This window comes from Xyrauchen texanus, chromosome 7 (assembly GCF_025860055.1).
Source record: "Xyrauchen texanus isolate HMW12.3.18 chromosome 7, RBS_HiC_50CHRs, whole genome shotgun sequence".
Taxonomy (NCBI): domain Eukaryota; kingdom Metazoa; phylum Chordata; class Actinopteri; order Cypriniformes; family Catostomidae; genus Xyrauchen; species Xyrauchen texanus.
This window is the reverse complement of record NC_068282.1, coordinates 24,944,110-24,967,818: the sequence shown is the minus strand read 5'-3', so window position 1 is coordinate 24,967,818 and position 23,709 is coordinate 24,944,110. Positions and strand designations below refer to the sequence as shown.

The 23,709-nt window shown below is 38.9% G+C and overlaps 1 protein-coding gene across 9 annotated transcripts in view; it reads left to right on the top strand.

Annotated features, from left to right (window-relative positions):
• Positions 1-520: 520 nt before the first annotated feature.
• The window catches only part of LOC127646859 (disks large homolog 1-like), a 258,238-nt gene continuing 235,049 nt past the window's right edge, over positions 521-23,709 (top strand). For 5 of the 9 annotated variants that reach the window (XM_052130775.1, XM_052130789.1, XM_052130774.1 and 2 more), the window contains exons 1-3: positions 522-1,059; positions 1,155-1,286; positions 5,641-5,816. In XM_052130775.1, the coding sequence (XP_051986735.1) occupies positions 1,041-1,059; positions 1,155-1,286; positions 5,641-5,816 (327 nt within the window). In that variant the 5' untranslated portion in view covers positions 522-1,040. Of the gene's footprint in view, positions 1,060-1,154; positions 1,287-5,640; positions 5,817-12,587; positions 13,052-23,709 lie in introns of those variants that run through there. The other 4 variants (XM_052130777.1, XM_052130776.1, XM_052130773.1 and 1 more) reach the window with 3 other exon arrangements.

Here is a 23,709-nt window from a genome sequence, read left to right as displayed (position 1 = left end):
AATAATTGTCTTTAAAATAGGAAACCACAACAGAGTCTAGACAGTAGGCTACAGTAAATACTTCACTCAGGACAGATGTTCTTGTGTGAGCTACTCAATTAATATGTACTTTCTCTCCCAGCATATCCCAAATTATTGCATATAGTTAGTTTACTATTGAAACTCCTAAAACTGATATAACAAAACTATTTTCTAAAGTATCTATAGCTAAAAGGAACACTGCATTTCAGTGTTGATTTATAATTCAACATAACTAAATGCAAAGAAAAACAAAAGGCTTATTTGTATACCTATATAACTTTATGCACATTAAGATCCCTTGGCATATAGAGTAAATCTTGAAATAAAGTTGATCTTGACCGGTGGCTTTGATTTTCTCACAGCAGCTGAGTTAAGAAACTTGAGCGCTGATTCCATTGAGCGCAGAGGGAAGGCAACATTAGTTGTTCATGTGATCTATTTGCATCGTAAGGCCGCCATTTTGCTGGAAAGTTTGGGAATTTAGGAAACACTACAAGAAAGAGGAAGTGTTGTACTGAAGAAGATTCGATTACGGACATGTACGGATCCAGGACGCCTGGAAGGAGTGAACTGGAGTATAGACTGAAACACCTCCGAGAGTGCACGAAGCGAACTTTAGATTGAATTTCACAAGGATTATTATTGTTATTTGTACCACTTCCAGTGCGACATTTCGAGAGCTTTCAGCTTTTGTTATGCACACCGAGACTTATTTGGAATTACAAGATGTACTTCATTCATTTGTCAGAAATTTTATCAAAGTCTAAGGCTTTATGAAAGCGATACTGCGCATCTGACAGGATATGAGTGGTGACAGCAAGTGATTGTTTATAGTTTTGATTAAATTTGAGATCTCATTCACACAGATCAATCGCGATCACTCTGACCCGTCAGCATCAGATCGTTTTGCTGCGCATAAATTAAACTGAGCGGCTGAAAGAGAAATCGATCATCCATTCCAAAGCTTTAGACCAGTTGCCCCTTTAACCAGCGTGGAACTTTTTAAAATCTTCTTGATCATGCCAGTGAGAAAGAAAGGTGAGATTAAAGGCGTGTATATATGAGTGACTGATGGTAAATTTGTATTGTTTTGTTTTGCCTGTGTTTCACTGCAGTGTGTTTTTACTTTTCAGATGCGCACAGAGCGCTGCGACTTCTGGAAGAATACAGAGCTAAACTCAGTCAAACTGAGGACCGTCATCTCAGGCTCTCCACTGATAAAGTCATCAACATATTTGAGAGTACACTCTTCCAGGCTCTAATAGGTAAGTTTAACCTGCACCATATAACAACAACCAATGTGTTCCCAAAGTATATTTCTAGATGTTTGTCTAACACTTGTTTTGTTTTTGGCGGTGCTGGAACAGGTTTGACTTCACCATAACGTTTTACATGTTCAGCAGTGTATGACTAGTGTTGGCTTTTTTATTATTATTATTTAACTCTGAATAAAAGTGTTTGCGTATGGAGTTAGAATTGTTTCTAATTCAGAGACAAATGAAAAGAGACTCACAAATAGAAAGTTGGTCCACAAATTAATGTAAGGAGATTCACAAAAATGAAGTGAATTCACAACTCTGTCCAGCATTCATTCGTGAATCATGTGCATTTATTTGTGGCTCCCTTGCTGTGCATTTGTGGATGACAGCTCACATTTGTGAATTCTGAAAGATTTCTTGCGGGAGAGCTGCGGCCAGCACCATCAGAGAAATACTGTGACTTAAGGTTTGTATCATTTTCTCTCAGTTATAAACATGTGTAGTGTCTTGTTAACCAATTACATTTTCTTGACTGAAACCCCTAGCTACATAATGTAAAATGAATGTGTGTTGTCAAAACTTTTACTCTTAATGTTACATGGCAGATCCAAACAGACAGACTACTAGACAATACAAAAGATCAGTAGTACAGATAGTGCCTTTATAAAACATGAATCATATTAGATTATCTTAGGAGCACAAACCATAAATAAATACCTTATATTACACAGTGTACAAGATCTGCTATGCCAATAATTTGGTTTCACGTTATGTCAATGTAAACAAAATAAAAATAAAAAATTGAAGTGATATTTCAAAGGATTTATATTTTTAGTACTTAGTGTTATGGCAGACCAGTCCAATTTTACCCACAAGAAATAATTATGCTAACCCTGTAAAACAAAGCATGTTTCAATTATTTACTCAGGAAGTATATGGGCTAAACATATTTGTAAATCATTTTATTTATTTGTGAATTCAGTTTATTTTTGTGAAACTCTGAACATATATTTTTAAATCTCATTCTTTTTATTTGTGAATTCATTAAATGTTTTTTAAACTCCTTACATTTATTTGTGGATCTAATTCAATTTATTTGTGAACCAACTTTCTATTTTTGAATCTCTTTCCTGAGATCCTCTTTCCTCTTCTCTTTCCTCTCTCTGAATTAGAAACAATTCTAACTCCATATTTGCTCACAGCATTTCAAACTTGTATAGATGTATTCTTTATGGAGGCAGTCACTTAGACACTTATTTCTAAATTATAAAAAGTAATTTGTATTTACTGGAAATGTAGTCTAAACAGTTTTTTTATGTTCAGTCTCTCCAAGTCTTTTACGCTTTGTTGATTTGAATCTTTGGGTTTCCTTTTAGGGCTGGGTTCAAGCAATTAAGATATATAAAATGGGGAAATTAGTGGTGATAAGCATTTCACTGAAAAAAAAAAAAAAAAACTTCTTAGAAGCACTTTCAGAAATGAAGCATGAAAAATGTCTCTGAATATTTTGAAAATGTAACGTACAAATGGTTGTTGAATTGTTTACTTTTAATGCGTTATTTTCAGAGATCTGTCGCTGGAAGCTTGTTGCATTTGTTTACATTTTGAAACTCATCTATTCTTATTAGAATTAGATTTCCCCCACTGACTATTAACTTGACAAATCAAAAACAAAATTGTGCCTATACTTACTGCAATTATGCAATTTACTTGATTTATTAAGAGGCACCATTTATAATGCTTCAGTATATTTGCTCAGAAGTTAAGTCCTCAACACTTCCCTACCATTAATTTCATGATTTGGCAAACTCCCATCAGTTTGCTTGACCTGAACTATATATATGATTACATGGGAAGTTGGTATGTTGTTTTCCGTGAGTTAAAGTACCCAATGATCAGACACATTATGCTGACTCACTGACAAGTGCCAACCAATGTGTATACCTTTTTCTGTGGCGCGCCCGGAAGCGTGTTGCGTCAGAAGCATGGGAGACCCGGGTACATATACTGCTTTGAGGAAGTAATAGCCTTCGCATAATTGGTGACAAACACCATTTGGAGGTTGCATTTTCCCCTCTAACATTATATTTTTACTCCACTGATGGTTAGGTTTTAGGTTTGGAGAATCAGTTTGTTAAATATTCATTCCTCTTCAATGTATTATATTCCTGTACAGCAGAAAGCAACCCTCTTCACAACTCTCTTTTGGCGCCCCTCTGTGGACATTTTACATGGAGAATGTAGCTCACATGTGCCCATATGCCCAACAACACTTACTGCTTTGGACACTGGGGGCAGTGTTTCGAATTTCGGTCAGCACAGACCAATTTTAGCTAAAGAAAAGTCAACCTACTGTTTTCGATTTCACTGTGAGTTCAGTCTAGGTCTTTCCATAGTGCCAGGGAAGTGCTGTTTACAGCATAAATCTATCTGCATGTATTACACTAAAACATGTACAAGAGCAAAATCTTAATTTTATTACATGACTATCAGAATCTCAGCATCTCACCACACTGAACACAAATCCTTTGTGTGTTTACATTCATGCCAGCTGTTATGTGTGTGGGTAGACATGGCGTGCAGTGCAGCCTACTGTATTTTTACAAAAATATATAGATAAATGCAATGAATTAGCATTTTCAAAAGCAGTCTGTCTGTACTGCTGTGGTGAAGGACACATAATGATTGATTGATTAAATGACGGAACAAAGAAGGAGACAACATCTGCAGTGATCGCAAGACATCAAAATCAGTAATCAACTTTGTTAGCATAATTTTGCTGTATGCCTCCTTTTGCTGCCTCTCTCCTATATATTGACTAATTTGTGGTGGTAAGGCTTGCTATTAGTCAAAGATTGATTGAATCTGGTGAGGATCGTCACTGGCTGTCACTTACCATACAGTATGAGCTTTACACAACACTCAACATAGTTTTTTTCAATTTCATAACATTTCATCAAATTTAATTGAGTAACCTTTAATAAAATACAATAAAAAAAGATTTATTATTTTAATAAATTAAACATTTATTCAGTCTGATGTGATTTTGTTATGAAATTAAAAATGTGTAAATCTAAACATTAGGCTGAAATATCTTTTTTTTTGAGTGAATAAGATCCATGAGAAAAGTTGCTTTTTAGATGACCCTGCCTGGTTATCATCTCTTTACAAAACTCTCCTGAAGCAGATGATAAAAAAAACATAATCACTTGAACATACTGCCACCAGTATGAACACACAGAACTGTATAAAGTATATGCTTGTCTGAAGAGTGTTGTATCCTATAAGTTTTCCCTCTTGAATTTGTATATTTTTGTGATGATGATCAAGACAAATTTCAATGTAATAAATTGTAAATAAAATTATTCAGAATATTTTGTCTGTATTAGATATCTATATATCTTACTTAAAATATTTACTGTTAGTTGATATTCAGTGATGCAAACTATTCACCTTTTGGCCTGAGTCAAATTTTTTAAGCTAATTTGCCCAATTGTTTGGTATAGTTTTCTGCATTTTACTTAAAGTACCAATTTAATGTGATGTTATAAGTATTAACTTCTTTAAATCTTAAAATAAAAATATAACAAACAAATAAACAGAAAATATATCCCTTGACTACTTGGTATGACTTACCTTTTTCACCTCACATGAGTTTGCATCCTAGGATATTTTATTTTATTATTGAAAAGCACAAATAGGGTGATTTATTTAGGAATGATTCTTGCAGATGATGTGCTTGTACAGTTGTAATATATTTCAAGAGAAATAAAAATAAATAAATAAACAATAAACAAGTAGCTTTTATTATCTTGTTTGCCAATTAATTAGACTTTTGTTATTTATTAGGATCTCAGGACAGTTATATCATGACTCCGTGTTTCCCACAGGATTTTGTGAGACTGTGGTGGACAGACCTTTGACCCTCTAGGAGGGTCCGGGGGCATGCTCCGCCATACGATAAGGTGGCATAAGTTAAATGCATCATGTTTTTTTATTTTTTTATTGGTGACAATTATTTGCCTTTGAACAGGACTTCAAATCATATATTAGACTGTAATTTTCTTAGGTTAAATATGCATGATTAACACTTTTCGTTGTAAACATTTTTTAAACAGATTTTGTATCAGCTCTGGTTTCAAGTTTTAGGTAATATGTTTTCTCAAAAGTCCAACTCAAAATTGTAATCACCCAATAAATCCTACTTCATACTGGATTCCTCACATAACGCGGCTGGCATAACGTGGCAAAGCAAACCCTGTATTTTCAGAAATCTCTCTGTCTATAGTTGTGTGTATTATAACTGTATTTGTGGCTTGATAAACCTGTTTTTGAAAATGCAACCTGATTATACTTTCAGATATCCAGGAATGTTATGAAGTGAGCCTGCAGGATAATGAGGATAAGCCCAAAGAGCTTTCAAACCTCAAAACAGGACAACCCATTCCTCCTGTTAATGAATGGAATCTCTCTGGCTCTCCCAGCACCACTGTACCATCAGAAACTGTGTCCAGCAGCCATTCTACTATTGAAGAGGTAAGTAAAATGTTGTTCATTTGATGTACAGAACATGTAGCTCAAAATAAAATTTGCTGTACCTAGTTCTTGATTTTTGTGGCCAATTGTCTTCATTCAGAGTAATTGCTTACTTTTATAATATAATTTTTGATACAGCAACAATTTTACTAAAAGTCATCCATACCATGTTTTATAATATTGAAAAGCATATTTCTTTGAATGTACAGTTAATGAGCACTAGCTTGATGGCATGCATTATTGCTGGATTACCCTGTAATTACACTGGATTACCCTGTATACTTGTGGAAGCAGTAGTGTTCCTTAAAAGACTTGGCTTACATATTATAGGACTTGGGTTGTGGTTGGTATCGGTTTTGTACAGTGCCACTATATAAGATAACATGCTTTTGAGTCATGGCTTAATGTCCATTTCAAATGTAAAAGTTTGGTGATGATTCAAAATGAGCTCTTGGGAAGTCTGTGTCTTCAGCCTGGCCTCATGAACATTATGTGACTTTGACAAAATGTTTGCTAAATGATAATGCGTGTTTCATTACACATTTAGCTGCAGTTTCCTAGTGAAATGTCTAGCTGGGGGGTGCAAGAAGCGAGTGAAATGTGTTTTTTTCAGGTGTTTTCCAGGGCTTTTAATGACTAAAACGTACCTCCTAAAACGTACCTCCTAAAACTTTAACCTAAACCTAACCAATAGTGTTTTAAAATGAAATACGACATGACAAGATTTTTTTTTTGAAGCAACCACATTATCTGATGCTGCTTCTATGACACTTTCATCTCACGTGTCCATTTGACTGGTCTCGAGCCACAGTCTTCCAAGTCTAAAGTCCAACACTCTATCAGGTGAGCTATTGTGGAAGCTATTACATTGGAAGATGAGTGTAAATGTAGGTGGGCATTATTTGTCATACAATTGTTAAAATGTATAGTTTTTCAAATGATGTTATAGTAAAGGTGATTCGATATCAAAACATAGCAGTGTATATGTAATAGAACAAAAAAGAGTTGTTTGTAAAGTCATAATTAGCCGTTCTTATCGTGATTTGTGATACATTAAATAAAACGTACAGTTGTAGTCTAGTCTATTAACTCTAGTGTTAATTTCACCAGGAAAAATTTACGGCAAAATTAGCAGTGAAACGTTGAATTTGGCACATAAAAGTCAGTTTGCAAAAATGTTGTTATAATAACGTTTATTCCATGAGACTAGCTTGCCTACTTCCCATTTTTACCACATAAATTAAACGCAATAAATGTTCATGCCCCAAAATGTGTTTTTGACATCATATCCATTTTGATCTCTGGCTAGAATGATGCTACATTTGCAAAGAAGTAAGTGAAAGAACAGTACTGTTAGGGTCTGGTTTAGGATTTGGATTATTGTTTGGAGTATATTACTGTAATTACAACTCATTTGTAATTACAGTAATATAACTCAGCTCGCATGCATTTAACTATAGTTTGTAAATTCAAAAAGCAGAGAATGATTTTTGTAGACAAAACAATATTTGACCTCCTATCGCCTATTTTGCCACAACATCCATCTGGATGATTCAGATCTGGCGAAACAACTTCAAAAAAGGACTACTAATTTGTTAAACTTGTTCTAAAAATTAAGGAAGACGTGATGTACCTAAAGGTAAGTATGGAAATTGGAGAGTTTATGTGTTTAAATCTTTGCCTGGACTGATTGCAGTTTAAATTCAGGAATCTGAAATGGTTAATGGGTGTTCTGTGACTAAGTGCTGAATGAATAAATTTAAGTGCTAGAACGTTTGGAGTTATCTTGTTATTCAGTTTTGTTAATTTCTCATTTAAATTGGATATGGGTTGGTCATATGTTTTGTAATTTAAATGGTTGCTCACATTCTAGATAGTAAGTAGATTTTCTCTATTCTTGGAATGAAAGTATTCTACCACACTGTTGTGTTTTAACAATGCATGCATGGCAGTTTCTTTCCTGTGAGGTCCCATATAGTTCAAATCACTTTATGTTTTACTGACATACATTCTGAAATAGGCTACTCAGCATTGATATGCTCATTCAACTTCTTTTTACAATAAATTCAGGCATGCAAATGTTAAGCCTTTTTTAACCTTCCAACCGATTCAGAGTATATTTTAAGTAGTAGAAATGCCTAACATTCCTTGAAAAGTTTTCAGTTCCCCTTCTGTCACTCACTCGACGTTGTGTCGAATGAAGTAACACAAGGGGTCTTCCTGGGATGCCAAACGTACCTCTGAACCTGAGAAAAGGCCAATGTCAAGTTGGCAGACAGAATTTGCATGCCCTGCTCCGGACATACCGGTATAAAGGGAAGCGGGGCAGCGAGTGCCAGTCAGAATTTTTCTTCGGAGTCGAACGGTTGTTCACCACTGTTTCACTCACCTCTGTCAGTGAGAAGCATTGCTGTTGGATCTACGGTATGTTTCCAGCTGGAGTTCTCTTTCTCTGCACGCTGTGCAGTGAACGCCCCTGGGCACTTCAACAGCGCTTTTCACTGCTAAAAGAGTGTTCTCCTCCTAAAAGAGTTTCATTTTGAGTTTTCCACTCACAAAAGAGCAATACACAGTGGCGTTGAACGTCCTTTTCAGGACGCGTCTTTTTCAAGATGCCCTTCTGCCCGTGTTGTTCCTAGATGCGGTCGATTTCTCTCCAAGACCGATGGCCACAGTTGCAGCCTCGTGTGCCTGGGCAGCGATCACACAGAGGCGGCGTTCGTGGATGGCTCATGTACTCATGAACATGACCATGGCAGCGTTGCAGTCGCGGCTCTCCTTCCTCAAGGTGAATGCCACTTCAGCCGCCCCCGCATCGCTCCTTCTTCCCAAGGGATTGAGGACGACCCGGCTGGCGATGAAGGCGATATGGGGATAACGACGGGCTCGGATTCGCAGTGTAAATCCCCACGAACCACCCGCCCCCCAACAAGCACGCTCGCTTCCGTCCGAGCTCGGGATGAGTGCGGCTCATTCTCCCTTGAGCCCCTGGACTTGGATGATGACATCGCTGTTGCATCTGTTGACCTGCCGATACCGATTTTTTCCGATTTTCTTTCTAAGAACTATTATTGACCGCATATACAAACAAAATCTACCTTTCTTCAATGCAACATTTTATTTTCATAATAAAATAAATTATTAAACATTACAATTTCCCCCAAACTGCACTAAGTTACAGGATCTTCTCTCACTTAAACAACTCTCAAAATAAAGTGCTCTGTGACTGGAAAGAGGTAGAAATAACAATTAACTGCAAATGAGTTGCTTTATATAACAGATGTCATTTCCCACTATTTTTATAAATGGACCTTTTTCTCTTTATTACTCGTCTAACAAAACAATTCCAAAGATCTGAAAAACTGAAGTGTCCAATACGCTCAACTTGCGTTAGATGTCCAAATATCAGTTGTAAAACTGAGCACTGCTTTGGGAACAGCTTGTAACCATATCTGTCAACACTCCAGTTTTTCCCGGGAGTCTCACTTTTTGTTATTTCTCCCAAAAAAACAGCTGGAAGGAAGAATTGAATTTCATATCCCGATCCATATCGACAATGCCCACGCCTTTTGTATTGTGTGTCGCACTGATTTTAATATCGGACACGGTGGGAAAAATTATGTTACTCAGCACATTAAATCACAACGGCACAATTTCTATAGTATTTAGCCTGCCTCTGCCATCCAGCACCCCACTTCCCCTCTCCCGGATTTGTGTACCCAAATGTTGACAGATAACAGGCTGCGTGTGTTACATGACACAAGATTAAACAACTCGGGCAACGCGACATCGGAAAGTACCTCCTACTCTGTATCGAGGAAATGTATCCGATTTCTGATCCCTCTGTCCTCAACTATGGAGAACAGCTGGTCATCCAGGGCCATGAATTCCATAATTTTCTTCGTTATTGCTTTGGTCTTTTCGCTGCTCATTTCAAGGGATGATAGGAGAGGCTGCTGACTTGTGGCTGGCTCTGAGCTCTGGCTAGCTTTAGCCACTTTCCCTTTTTAGCTTCTTTTTTAAAATGGGCATTTTCATCTGGGTGATGGTGTTTTAAATGTCTAATTAGGTTTGTTGTTCCAAATGTTATTGTGGTGGTTCCCCCACGGTTTACTTTGGCCTTACAATTATTAAAAATTTTGAACTTTATGTATTCTTCACTCACACAGTGAAGATCTTCCACGCCAATGACATGTTTAGGTGCGGCTGTGACGTTATTGCCTGCGCCGCTGGCAACAAAATGGATCGGCTTGGAATCGGAAAGACGTGAGGTTGACCGGCCGGTCACCGGTCCTGCCGAGCATGTGGAAAACCGGCTAATTCTGGTCCCTGGCCGGTCGATCGGCGCATCTCTACTAGGTAACGTTATCTTAGAGATGGAATCCAGCAAACGGCTGGCTCACAGCACAACACGGACTCCTACACAAACTCAGAGTAAGACAAAAAACAACAACATTTATATACTGAATCCTGTCTGGCTAAGCGGGAACGTGATCGTGGTCGAGTAAAAACTAGAGTGAACATCGGCAGAGCATTTGATTCCTGGAAGGACATTTGTTTGGTTTTGGGGATCAAAACTGACCCTGAATTTGTGTTCTTCTTATTGGACAAGATTACAAGTTAAGCTTACATAACTGCAAAGCATGTGAAATATATTGCCATAAAGATTGATGTGTAATTTTACATAACTACAATAACACATGAAATTAATTGTTGACAGTGTTCAAGATAATCCAGAAAGCTGCATTCATTAGTGTAACATAACTTGGTTATACAGAAAATATATACAAACTATTATTATAAAACAATAGCGCATCGATATATCAAAATGACAGTTGTGATGAAATCACATCAATACTGAATTGTGTCAACATATTTATAATGTACAGTCTATTTTATAAACAGCTACTGTCACCATCCACCAAATTTAGCTAATAGCTATTGATAAAGCTGGCAAGCTAGCTAACACCGACACAGGTTATCGTATAAATGCAGTCAATGTATAATGCAAAGAAAAGTGATTACTTCAACTACAGCCTCGCATAGTCAGACCTATATGCACACTTGTTTTAGCCCTGTTCCAGCACTGGATAGTCAAATTTAATATACAGTCTCAAAGTCTGTAGTAAAAAAATCATAACTGTAATTTTAATTATGCTACCTCATCTGTCAGCACGATGTCAGTGAATCACGTTCAGTCTCTATGTACATTATTTTATTGTTTGGCCGATGCTCGCTCGCTCGCGTCCCTATGGAGCGTGTGCACGAGCAACAGGTAGCTGGCTGCAGTTCACTTAATGGCCACAGGTTTAATTAATAACAAGGGTTTCTGAATCTTACATACCACACCTTTATGCAATATCGATAAATGAGCTTGTTTCCACATTAAATGATTTTAAAGCTTGTTTAACAAATGCCTGCAGAAACAGCTGTATAAAACATTATAAACTCTTTTGATAATCGTACACCTAAAACACAAATGCTAGTGCTGCAGCATTGTTTCTCAGTTGGGTTGCTATAGGAGACATCTATAATGAGAGTCAAACCCCTGCTAAGCTAACGGGAGCATTGCAGTTTTGTTTTCTTAAATGTCATCTTCCGAAAATCGGGGAATGGAATGCTTTTATGGTAGGAGATATCAAGTAGGAATATCCCGCATCCAACTTGAATGGAACGCAGCATAACCGTGTACCCTGACGAAACTAACCGTGTACCCTGCGATTTACATTTTTTGCAAGCAATATTTAAATCGCAAACATTATTAGATCAATTTGTCCAGGTATTATAGACCTCCTTGGTAGATTCATATGAAAATGTTAGATTTTTGAATGTCTGTTTTGGTGTGGACGTGTTTTTAAAATGTCCATTGGTATTATTAGTTAGCTGCAACATAATGTATGATGCCCAAAGGCATAGGGTGTCTTATTCACTGTGAAACTGTGTTTTCTTTTTGGCATGGATCACACTGAAGGGCTCGAATGTGAATGCATGGCCTGCCACTGTAATAGGACATGTAACAGAATGGCCTATAACTATGTTCTCATCTCAAACATAAATGTATTAAGTTTATTTAAAGTGTACTGTTTAGTATTTTCAGTTGCTGCTTTCCCTTTTTCAGCTGTATTCATGAAACAAGATCACGTATTTGTATCAGACAAATGTAAAATTAATGTGAAGAAAAAACAACAACTTTGAACCCCAAGGGCATTTACACAAACTTAAAAAAAAATAAAATAATTGCTATTGTTCCCTGCTGTCCCCTATACTAAATAATGGAGTAAAACCCATGTTGTTTAAACCTTTTAAAATGTCAGCAATAGATTTGTTATAAAAAAAATATTTTATTTGTCTGGAATTTACCAATATTGTTAAGGTATTTAACAATGTTATGGAATGTAATAGCCTATTGAATAAAACTGCTCAGGAAAATCTGGTCGCTTGACTGTTAAAAGGATAGCAGATCATATGTCTAACTTGAGAACTTGAACGACCAATTTGCGCGGTTTGTATAATGATCGCATTTACTTAACCCTTTCCCGTCATTGGACTGTTAAACTTTTGCGAAATAGGTAAACTCTGCATGAAGTTATAGAGACCAGTGAAATAAATAGATAGAGGATGTCTGATGTTGCCTATTTCATTGTATAAAATGTAAAGTCCACCAGTTTTACTGATATGTTTAGTTGTAGATCCAAGATATAAGAGGGCTGAGGCGTCAGAGCTCACGCTGTTGACTTTTCCGTTACCCACACATTGACGCGCGGCAGAGCACACGCGTCCAGAGGTGATTGGGGGCACGAGGAGCACATTATAATGGTCAGTCTCCCCGCGGTGCTTCTTTAAGCTATTTACGCGCGTCAATAGCAGCGCGGGCGTCCTCTTCCTCCTCAGCATCCCCAACATACTGCTTCTTAACGAGGAGCACATTATATTGGTCAGTATCCCCGCGGAGCTTCTCTCAGCTCTTTACGCGCGTCAATAGCAGTGCGGGCGTCCTCTTCCTCTTCGATATCCCCAACATTCTGCTTCTGAACGGAAACCTTAGATGATGTTGCTGACTTCACTTCTTCGATGAGTATGTGGATGCGTACATTGTTTGCTCAACTGAGAGTAAGTTTATGTAGCGCGTTCAATGCATGGACGCGCATATTTTAGTGACAGGATTACAGCAGCTGGAATGACATGCTGAAGTCGCGCGCTATAGAATGGACTGTTTATGCATCGTTAGCACAAAGGTAAGAGAATATTTATATGCGTAAACGCTCTCAATTGTGTTCGTTTTGAGTGTATGTACTATATATATATATATATATATATATATATATATATATATATATATATATATATATATATATATAATTATACGTTGTCTTTATATTAAAATGGGCAGATGTGCAACTCAGCCAGTCATCATTGGCATTAAGCATTACCATACACTTATCTCATAAAGACTTTTACATGCAGTGTCTAATTGCTACAAATGAGCATTAAGCGTTGACAAAGTTTGAGGTTTATTCACGCATGATGAGTATATGTTAAGCTTAATTTTAGAACACATTGCCGAATGTTTTGTTCGAGTGAAGTAAAGATAATATGTGTTCTCATCATATCATATAATAGCAGGAAACACCAGATGACTACTAACCCACTAACACACTAATGTTCACTTTAAAACCCTTGATAACAAAAAATGGTGCCCAATAATATGATATAAGCAGGAGTAAATGGTGATTACACTTTACATTGCCTTGTGCTGTACTCACTGATTAGGCTGTTTTAGGCAGAATTTGCGAGAGAGGGAGTGAGAAATCAACTTCATACTGTGTGTTTTAATGTTTTTGAATTGTAGTTTTCGAGCATTATTTCTAATGATTTGATTCAGGAGGTGTTTATTGGTTTCTTTCTGTGTGACTTTACTAAATGTGGATTGCTGTTATATTTCTCTCTGTTTCTGAAAACAAACAATATTGAAGTATAAGGGCTCCAGTCAAAGACAAATGTGCCTCACGTTATTGTTATATACTGTAAATATATATATATATATATATATATATAACATGGATGGTTAATTTCAGGATGTTCTTAACTGAATGTGATCAGGTAGTGTCCTTGAATGAGTGTAAAAGTTTTTTAAAATGTAGACACTTTTCATAATTTCATGTGAATAATCACTCAATACTATAACTTAATATTTAAGTACTTTAATTTGCTTAATGAGATCATGATTTACTGTGTGTATGGGCACTTCAATTTGTTTGAATGGTTACAGGTGTGTGTTTTAAGCACACATTTGCACCAAAAAGCCCTCTAGAATTCAACAGTTATCACTAGTAGTTTGCAAGTGAAAGCCATCTGTGATTTAAAGAGGACACAAGAGTGAGCACAATGTCTGTACACCTACAGGCATGCACTTTAAATATGTAAAATTTACTTTGGGGTTATATAATCTATGCTGCTTCAGAGATACTTTTTCTTCTTGAAGTGAGTTATATTTGTCTGGACTGGCAAAAGCACAGCCATGGCCAGCTTTCCTCCCCTGAGGCAAATCACCCAGGGTCTCTTTTAAAGTCTAGTGTGCTTGAAATTCTACAGACCTTCCTATGTCCTCATACAGGAAAATGACCAGTGACAGATTTCCAGTACTTGTTCCAGACAAAATAATCTTTAACATGCATAAGAAGACTGAAGTATTACAATTTGCCAGTTGATAATTTTGCATTCTCTTGATCAAAGCCAGAGTTCATTTCTAGATAAATCATGACATTTCAAATCCAATGTTAAGTCCTGCACATGCATATTTTTAACAAGAATGCCATATGCTATTTAGTGTAAGTGTTGTCAGTATGACTCCCGTATTCACTGGTTTGTCTTTACTGAGTGGCTTGCCCTTTTCAAGAGCCTCTTTTTGAAGAACATTATTTGCAGGTATGGGTCAGGAGCTTCAGTTAATGTTCAAACCAACCATCAGAATGGGGAAAAATTTGATCTCGTTGATTTCAACCATGGTGTGATTGTTGGTGCCAGATAGGCTGGTTTGAGTATTTCTGTAACTGCTGATCTCCTTGGATTTTCACGCAGAACAGTCTCAAGAGTTTACTCAGAATGGTGCTAAAAACAAACAAAAAAAAGTGAGTGGCAGTTTTGTGGACAGAAAAGCCTTGTTGATGAGAGAAGTCAACAGGAAATGGCCAGACTGGATGGGCTACAACAGCATATGACCACGTCGGGTTCCACTTCTGTCAAAACAGGCTCACCAAAATTTGAAATTTTAAGACTGGAATCCATGGACCCAACCTGCCTTGTGTCAACAGTCCAGTCTGGTGGCGGTGATTTAATGTGTGGGGAATATTTTCTTTGCACTCTTTGGGCCTGTTAATATACCAATCAATCATTGCTTGAATGCCACAGCATATTTGAGTATTGTTGCTGAACATGTGAATCCCTTCATGGCCACAAATTCACCATCTTCCAATAGCTACTTCCAGCATGAAAAATGCACCATTTAACAAAGCAAAAGTCGTCTCGGACTGGTTTCTTGAACATGACAATGAGTTCACTGTTCTTAAGTGGCCTTTCCAGTCACCTGATATGAATGTAATAGAACACCTTTGGGATGTGGTGGAATGGGAGATAACCAGCATGAATGTGCAGCTGACAAATCTACAGAAATTGCATAATGCAATCATGTCTATGTCTCAAAGGAATGTCTCAAAAGAATGTTTCCAACATCTTGTGGAAACCATGCCACGAAGAATTGAGGTGTTTTGAGAGCAAAGTGAGGCCATACCCAGTATTAGGATAGTGCTCCTAATAAAGTGCCCAGTGAGTGTATTTAAATGTATGTATTTCTATATAAATATGCTACTGCACATTTCGGCATAACGCCTCACTTCAAACTTGCTAAATTAAGTGCTTGCGCCTATGTTCTAAGGTAGAGTAGAATTTGTGCTCAAGACTTGTAAACAAAGTCTGTAATGCAGTGACTCTTGTGCTGAGGTTATTTAGTAAAACAGTCATCATTCAATGTGTACCGATTCTGAAAGAGGTTTGTATGTTTCCTGGTCAAACACTGGCTCAATCACCTTTTTTTATTTCTGAAGAGCAAGGAATAACTTGTTGTCCGTGATATGACCCCTTTATTGCATAGCTGAGTAATTCAACCTGTTTTGACAAACTACTGCTTCTATTCTATTTTTAGCTAATGTGTTCACTGAACAAATTCCTGCACCACTTGTGGACCTGCACAAGTGTAATCATTATGAATAATTATCAGAGCTCACATTGCCCTTGGATTAAAAGCCTGTCTTGTAGATTTTGAGAGGTTCACTTTCATGGGGTCTGACTGGGCTTATTTGTGTTCTCTTGCTTGGTAGGTTCAGGATTTGCCAATGTAATAAAAATGTTCTGTGTGTTTTGCCAGTAACACTAAAGAAAACACTTTTTTCTGCCTCTTTAGCAGTTGGGAGGGCTGTTGTACTGAATATCAGCACAATGGCCTATGGCTGAATTACAGCCGTGCTAAAATGCAGCACAATTGCAAGCATAATATTTCGTTTAAACAACAGCTGTAAAAACAAGACGTTATTAATATCACGTAACTTGCATTTCAGACAAATTTTTGCCAGTTACTTGTTTACTTTTGCTCCTTAAAATAACTCCAAAGGAAGCAGCATCAATTGTTGGGTGTCAGCAAGCAACTCAAAGACAGCTTGTCTGAAGCGCCAGGGAACACAGACAACTGGAGTGATATAACCAATTAAACGTTTCAGTGTTGTTATAAGAAATATCAGCACTCACCGAATGCCGTAATTTAATTAGAAGACCGGAATGAACTGTTGTGTAATTATCTTTAGTGTCTGTTCATGATCTTTGTGGTCTTCTATTTACTGTGAGGGGGGTCCTTACAGTCACTCCAGGAAGAGAGCAGTTGTTTATAGCTTTTAGCTAAATATGTATTTTTATATGACACTTATTTAGAATAATTCAGTAGGACTTTTTGATGGATTCATATTAATGGATTCCTTGTACAAACTTATTTTAGAGTTATTGTGCCTATAAGTTGTTTGAAGAGTATATAGGTTTCAGCCGTAGTTTACCTTTTAAGCGCTAAGTAGCTTACCATTTATCCCTTAATTGTCTTTGGAAAGACCTATTTTTGACTGTAAGGGAATTTGATCTTTGTCTTGGTCAGTGAAAATACACTTGTGTAGCTACAAGTTAAAGCTGTGGAAGTGTTAATGAGCAATTGCTTTACTCAAGGTCATTGCGCAGTGTAATTTTGTGAAAACTGGAGTGGACAACCTGACTAAATGGAGGATTCAGATGAGGGACTTGATGTAAAGTATCTTGCTTTTTTGACTAATTGCTTATGAGGCTCATGCCGTTTGTATATGTTTGAACACATTTTCTTACTTTGAGTGTCATATATTCATGGCTAAAAACTGCATGCAATTGTCTTAGTTGTCATATGTCATAGAACACATCCTGATTTATATATATGGCATATAAATATTATTTATATATGTATACACACACACACACACACACACACACACACACACACACATATATATATATATATAATGTGGTCCATTAGGCAGCTCTTAATTTGCTAAGAATTGGGCTGAGTTGCACGAGGAAGAAGTGATATCATTGCCTGTTCCAGTTTGGAGCTTTGTATGTCGTTGCCTTCTGAATGTAGGTCTCTTTAGAAGTATGATCAGATGTGCTCCATGAGTACTGCCTATCACAGCCTGTTTCTTTCAACATGAAAGACATTCAGCTGAAAATATAGCACAGCTGTTCTTTTTACGTTATGCATTTCCATTTTCATGGATTTGAGTCCTTCTCAAACCAACAAGCCCTTTCTGATGTAGGTTAGTTGTTGAAGGTTAATATCATGGCTCTAGTGCTACTGGATTCTGTCTCATCAAGATGCCTGTGGATGCTGTAATAGATTTATTGGTCATTTTTCAAGCCTATTTTTGTGTGTTCTTTCCTGAAGTATGATAATTTGCCAACATAACTGGTAATAATTATTTTGAGTAGTCAAATATTCTCCTCATCAAATCTAACTTTTGTAAAATGTTGTTTCTGACTTAATTGATTGTATACTTCTCTGCCTTTTTGGGGCAAAGAAATGTGGTTGAACTACCTTGCCAATATGCTGAGATTTTATCCAGTGTGGCTGTGTCCACTGTTGTAGTGATGTCAGCAGGGGTCACAGAGGTCAGGTAAGGTACGTGTGTTGGCATCTGGAGTTGCTTGGGGTGAAAGCATGTGGGAACCGGTGGGAGATCAGCGATCACACTTCCACTGCTTAGTGAGTCATTGACTTCCCATTCACTTAACACACATGCAGGATTATTTACTGTCCACTTTCTAGTAAAACAACAGCTCACAAGAGAGTTAATTATGAATGGAGAGAACAGCAACTTCTTCATATTAATGACAGACCTATACTGTTTTTCGCCTTGGCTGATTAATCAGACAAGATTTGGCCAATAGATTGGCATCTGCCCATAACAGAAATGTCAATTAATAGTACATTTGTTTCTTAAAACTTTTGTTGAATTTTGAGTAAATATTGTGTAAAATACGTGTTTATTGCATGTCAGCATTTTGAGCACATTTTATTTTCTTCACGAAATAGTAAATGAGCATTAAAATGACAAATTTCCATATCGGTGTCTGCATTGTCTGTTGAAAAAGCCAGAACAGTCAACCTCTAATCCATTTAGATTAACTGCTTTGAAGACACACACACACACACACACACACACACACACACACACACACACACACACACACACACACACACACACACACACACACACACACACACACACACACACACTATATTTTGTGTTCCCCTCTATTTTTCTCTCTCCATCTCTCTCTTTCTCTCTATGTGTCTCTCTTTTGCATATACGCAGTGGAAAGCTTTAAGATCCCCAGTTGTGATGTCTTGACTATCATGCTGTTGGCTGTCTGTTTGAATTTTGGCAGTGAAAAGACTTGAATTTATTTGTTACTCTTTTTTTCTTCTTTTTTTTTTTTGGAAGGCTCTTTTAAAAGGCTCCACGTCCCTTTCACAAAAATTGTAGGTCTGCAGTTGGGCTAACAAACACGCTCATGTTTACTAGTCTACAGGAAAAGTAGTCAACGCAACAGTTTTTTACCTTATGTAAATTACTCTGCATACGTTGTGCAGCATCAGCGGCCTTTGCTGTTCAACACTGTGTTGAGAGAGATTGGAGAGAATATTTGCACAGCTAAGATGATGCAGGTGAAAAGAAAATTGTTCATATTTAGATTCATGCTGCTTTGGTTGCAGAAACCCCCAAAAAGTCCCAGTCACTTCAGACTGATGTCACTGTGAATTTTGTGACAGTCGGTTGAAAGTTCTTCCGCTGAAATTTGTCTTTGCTCACCGAAATTCTAACCACTGCCCAAAGTGTCCAAAGCTGGAGGTGTAGACGGCCATGGGCACATGAGAAAATACAGTCAACAGGAATGCAAATTGTGTTAACCATACACCCAAACCCTAAACCTAACTGGCAGTGAAGTAAAAATAAAATTTTAGTTTCCATAGGATCAGAACTCTGAGACTCAGTGTCTCTGAGACTGCTCACAAAATGCAAATCGGTAGCATATTAAGGAAATGTAAACACATTTGATTTGATGCAAATATGTTTGATGGGGTAAGGCACTTGTTAGTAACTCGGCAGAATTGGGTTACTGCCAGGGTAATGGAACATTCCGTAGAAACATGTCTAGTTCCCGTGTGATCATGTTGTTCTATTACAGTTTCTGTCAGACTTTGGGTGATACTTGGTTAGTTTCATGGAAGTTCACATGAATATTGGCTTGAATATGAATAATCTGAATGAACAGAGATGATCACAGCTGTCTGTAGCGCATGCAACATGGGTCGCTTATACTGTAGTTATAACATACTTTGTTTCGCATACCACTCTGGTTCACTGTATGTTGACTGTTGAGTAATTCCAGATATATTTAGCTGTTACAGATGAAACAGATGTCTTGCAGCTACACTGGGACAGTTGTAGACAGAGGACTTGTCCTGCTTTCGCCATATTCAACACAAGTGCAACTGCTGTCATGTGATCCAAAACTCGTCGACACATACCCAACGCATTGACTGGTGGCAGAACTAGTCGTCTAGATGACTAATATGTGCAACTCATAGATACAGATGATGAAACCTAACCTTCTGGCCATCACATTGATTGATTTTTGAAAATTAAACTGGGTATTGAGGCATATGATTCTACATAAAGTGTGTCCAGGTGAAACTCATGAATGGCTGGAGTACAGTCTAAAAGACTCCGAACTCTGCAGTCTTTGTTGTGCTGTATAGCCAAACTGTTATGTACAGGAGAGTCAAACTCCAGTAGAGTTGACGGGGCAGTACAAGCAATCTAATGAGACACCTGTGGTGGAGCTGGAGGCTGCTGCCCACCCCTGAGTGTGACCCTGCTGGTCTGAGAGGAATAAATTACCTGTCAGTGTGTGAGTGTGTTGAGTAAGAATGTCAGCTTGTTTTATGCTGCTGGCCATTGTGCACTGCTTATTTTAAGCATCACCACAGTCCTTGAAGTCACTCTCAGCCACGGGAACAAAATATCTTGAAATGCAGCTGGAAAGGGGTGCTGTACTGTGCCAACAATGAGTTGCACTACTGAATAGTTGGGAATACACAGTATGGCAAATATAGATAATAGAAAATAGGACTTCAGTTTTAGATGCATCTACTGAAGATCCTTTTTGCTCAACCAGGTCAGGCTAAACACATTCCTGTGGCTGTCACTATTCCAGATGCTCAGGAGTCAGTGAGTAAAGCACTCAGCCAGGTGAATCTGGCAGGAGGAGCTTTATGTGCACTCCATGCACTCCAACATTTAGAATAATCCAGATTCATCAACATTAGAATGAGGACAATAACTAATTTATGTGTGTAAGCATCTATTGCAAATCCGGCAAAAAGTTCGCCTGAAAATGTATTGCATGCAAATAAGTAAGAACAAATGTATGCAGTTATTAATGAAGAAGAACCATTTTCTGTTTAAATGTAGTGTTGTAGTTTTACAATTGTGTAAAAGTATAAGGATAGGCAGTAAATGTAAGGTTTAATGCAAAACTCAATTTAAAACAACATAAAACATAAGACAAACAGACACATATGCAACGCGGCTGGGGGGGACGCTGCCCTTCCAGCTGTTCAGTCAGCCGTGGTCCACCCCGCCTCCTGTGAACCTGGGGGGAGAGACGAGGGGATGCATGGTGAGAGAGGAAGGGCGAGCGGAGACACACAGAGAGAGAGAGAGAGAGAGAGAGAGAGAGAGAGAGAGAGGGAGAAGAACTTGCTCACTGGCTCCCGGATGCTCTGTCGCCCCGGTCCTCAACCTCTCCTCAACGCTAGCTTGCTCCTCCCCCGGCGGACAGCAGCGAGTTTTCCGGCCCCAGGCAGACTCCCCTGGTGGATGGCAGTGGCGATGACTCCATGGCAGAGCATCCTTCCTCCCTCCCAGGTTTTGGCACCACTGTAACAGTATAAGGATTGACAAGGAGTAGGGGGGAACCGGCTGAACAGTAAACGTAATGCTTACTGTAAAACTCTATCACAGCCTGGCGACGCCCTCCTAATCGTCAAGAATTGCTAAAGAGGTCCCATGCCTAGACAAATTCAAATCCCTCACCTGCCTGATGTTACATTAAAGCTGACGAATTTGTTAATAATCAGCAATGCTCATACACAGACCTAAATTAAGCAGACTGCTAATATTGCTTTGAGATTCAGAGTAGATTTATTTAAGTGACTGTTCTTATCAAATATGTATTAACGACAATCATACAGTCAGAGAAATCCTGCATTCAGAGAAAAGTGTGTACTAACTCTAACCTAACCCTTAACAGCTAACTGCTTCTGCTGTGGCAAGTTTGAAAGTATGAGTGACTTAATCCAGGTGTAAATAAAGCAGACAGAATAGTCTGAGCTCAAATGTTTTCAGGACATCGGTACTGCGGAACATTTTTAGAAATGCTTGGGAGGTCTGCCTCAAACCTCAAAATCTTGTATCAAAAGCCTACAGCTAAGCAAATAGAAATGTTGGCTATTTTTGACAGTTTTATTGATTTTGTTTTATTTATTCTCCTCAAATTTTTTTTCAATTCTTGTTTTCTTACTATTTAAGGTCATCTTCACACCACATTAAAAGGGAATTCTGTATTTATTTTAGTCAAGTGAACTGAGGGAGGCTTATTTTAAAGAGTTTCCTTTGTCAGTTCTTTTGTAAGCTGATTATTTCCTCTATTACATTAAGGCTTCAGTGAAACTATGATTCCCCGTCTGTCGCTCACTTCGACGTTGTGTCGAAGAAGCGACACTAGGGGTCTCTCTTGAGCGCCGAATATGCCTCTGATCTATGAAAAAAGGCCAGTGGGAATTAGGCAGACAGTATTTGCATACCCCGCATCCGGACATAAGGGTATAAAAGTGGGCATTGCTCCTTCTTCCCACGGGATTGAGGACGGTGTGGCTGGCGATTGAGGCGATCTGGTATGCCTGAACAGAGGCTCCCCTCAGGGCAGATGCGCTGGTACACAGCTGGCCCTCGGGGCTGCGCAAATACGCATTTCCCTAGTGAGCCTTCTTGCACAGGTGCTGTGCAAGGTCAGGGAGGACGAGGAGCAAGTCACCCTAGAGGCTCCTTACTGCCTTACTACCACCTGCTGTCTTAGACACAATCAGCCAAGCCAGAGCCCCCTTTACCAGGCAACTTTACGCCCTGAAGGGGCGCTTGTTCGCGAATTGGTGTTCTTCCCAAGCTGAAGACCCACAGAGGTGCGCAGTTAGGTCAGTGCTCCTATTCCTGCAAAAGAGGTTGGAGGGGAGGCTGTTCCCGTCCACCTTGAAGGTGTATGTGGCTGCTATCGCGGCCCACCACAACGCAGTAGACGGCAAGTCTTTGGGCAAGCATAACTTAATCATCAGGTTTCTAAGAGGCGCCAAGCCTGTTCCCCTCCTGGGATCTCTCAGTGGTCCTCACGGGCCTTCAGAGACCCCCCTTCGAGTTCGATCAGTTGGACTCAGGGCCCTCTCTCTGAAAACTGCCCTGCTGATCGCGCTCGCCTCCATCAAGAGGGTCGTGGACCTGCAAGCGTTCTCTGTTAGCGACACTTGCCTGGAGTTCGGTCAGGCAGACACCCATGTAATCCTAAGACCGGGACCGGGTAGATTCCTACCACGCCCTTCAAAGACCAGGTGGTGAACCTGCAAGCGCTGCCCCAGGAGTAGGCAGACCCAGCCCATTCGTTGCTGTGTCCGGTATGTGCTTTGTATACCTACTTGGACCGCACGCAGAGCTTTAGACGTTCTGAGCAGCTCTTTGTCTGCTTTGGGGGACAGCGGAAAGGGAACGCTGTCTCCAAACAGAGGCTCTCCCACTGGGTGATGGATGCCATTTCATTGGCCTACCACACCCAGGCCGTGCCCCCCCCCCCTTGCGGGTCCTAGTACACTCAAGGAGAGTTGCGTCCTTGTGGGCACTGGCTAGGGGCACCTCCCTGGCAGACATATGTAGAGCAGCGGGTTGGGCAACACCTAATACCTTTGCGAGATTTTACAATCTCAGGGTTGAGTCAGTATCGTCCCATGTCTTCTCAGGTCCGAACCAGTAGAACTCGGTATCACGCTGATGAACTGACCGGGTGGATTGCTTGCACCTAGCACCCTTTCCCTCGGTCGAGGTAAAATTGTGCACTTTCTCTCCCAGGAGATTCCATATATTCGGATGATTCCTCCCTAGCCCTATGGGTCCGCAATTCGGTGGAGGATTTCACTGACCCAATCCACTACGGGTACTTAATC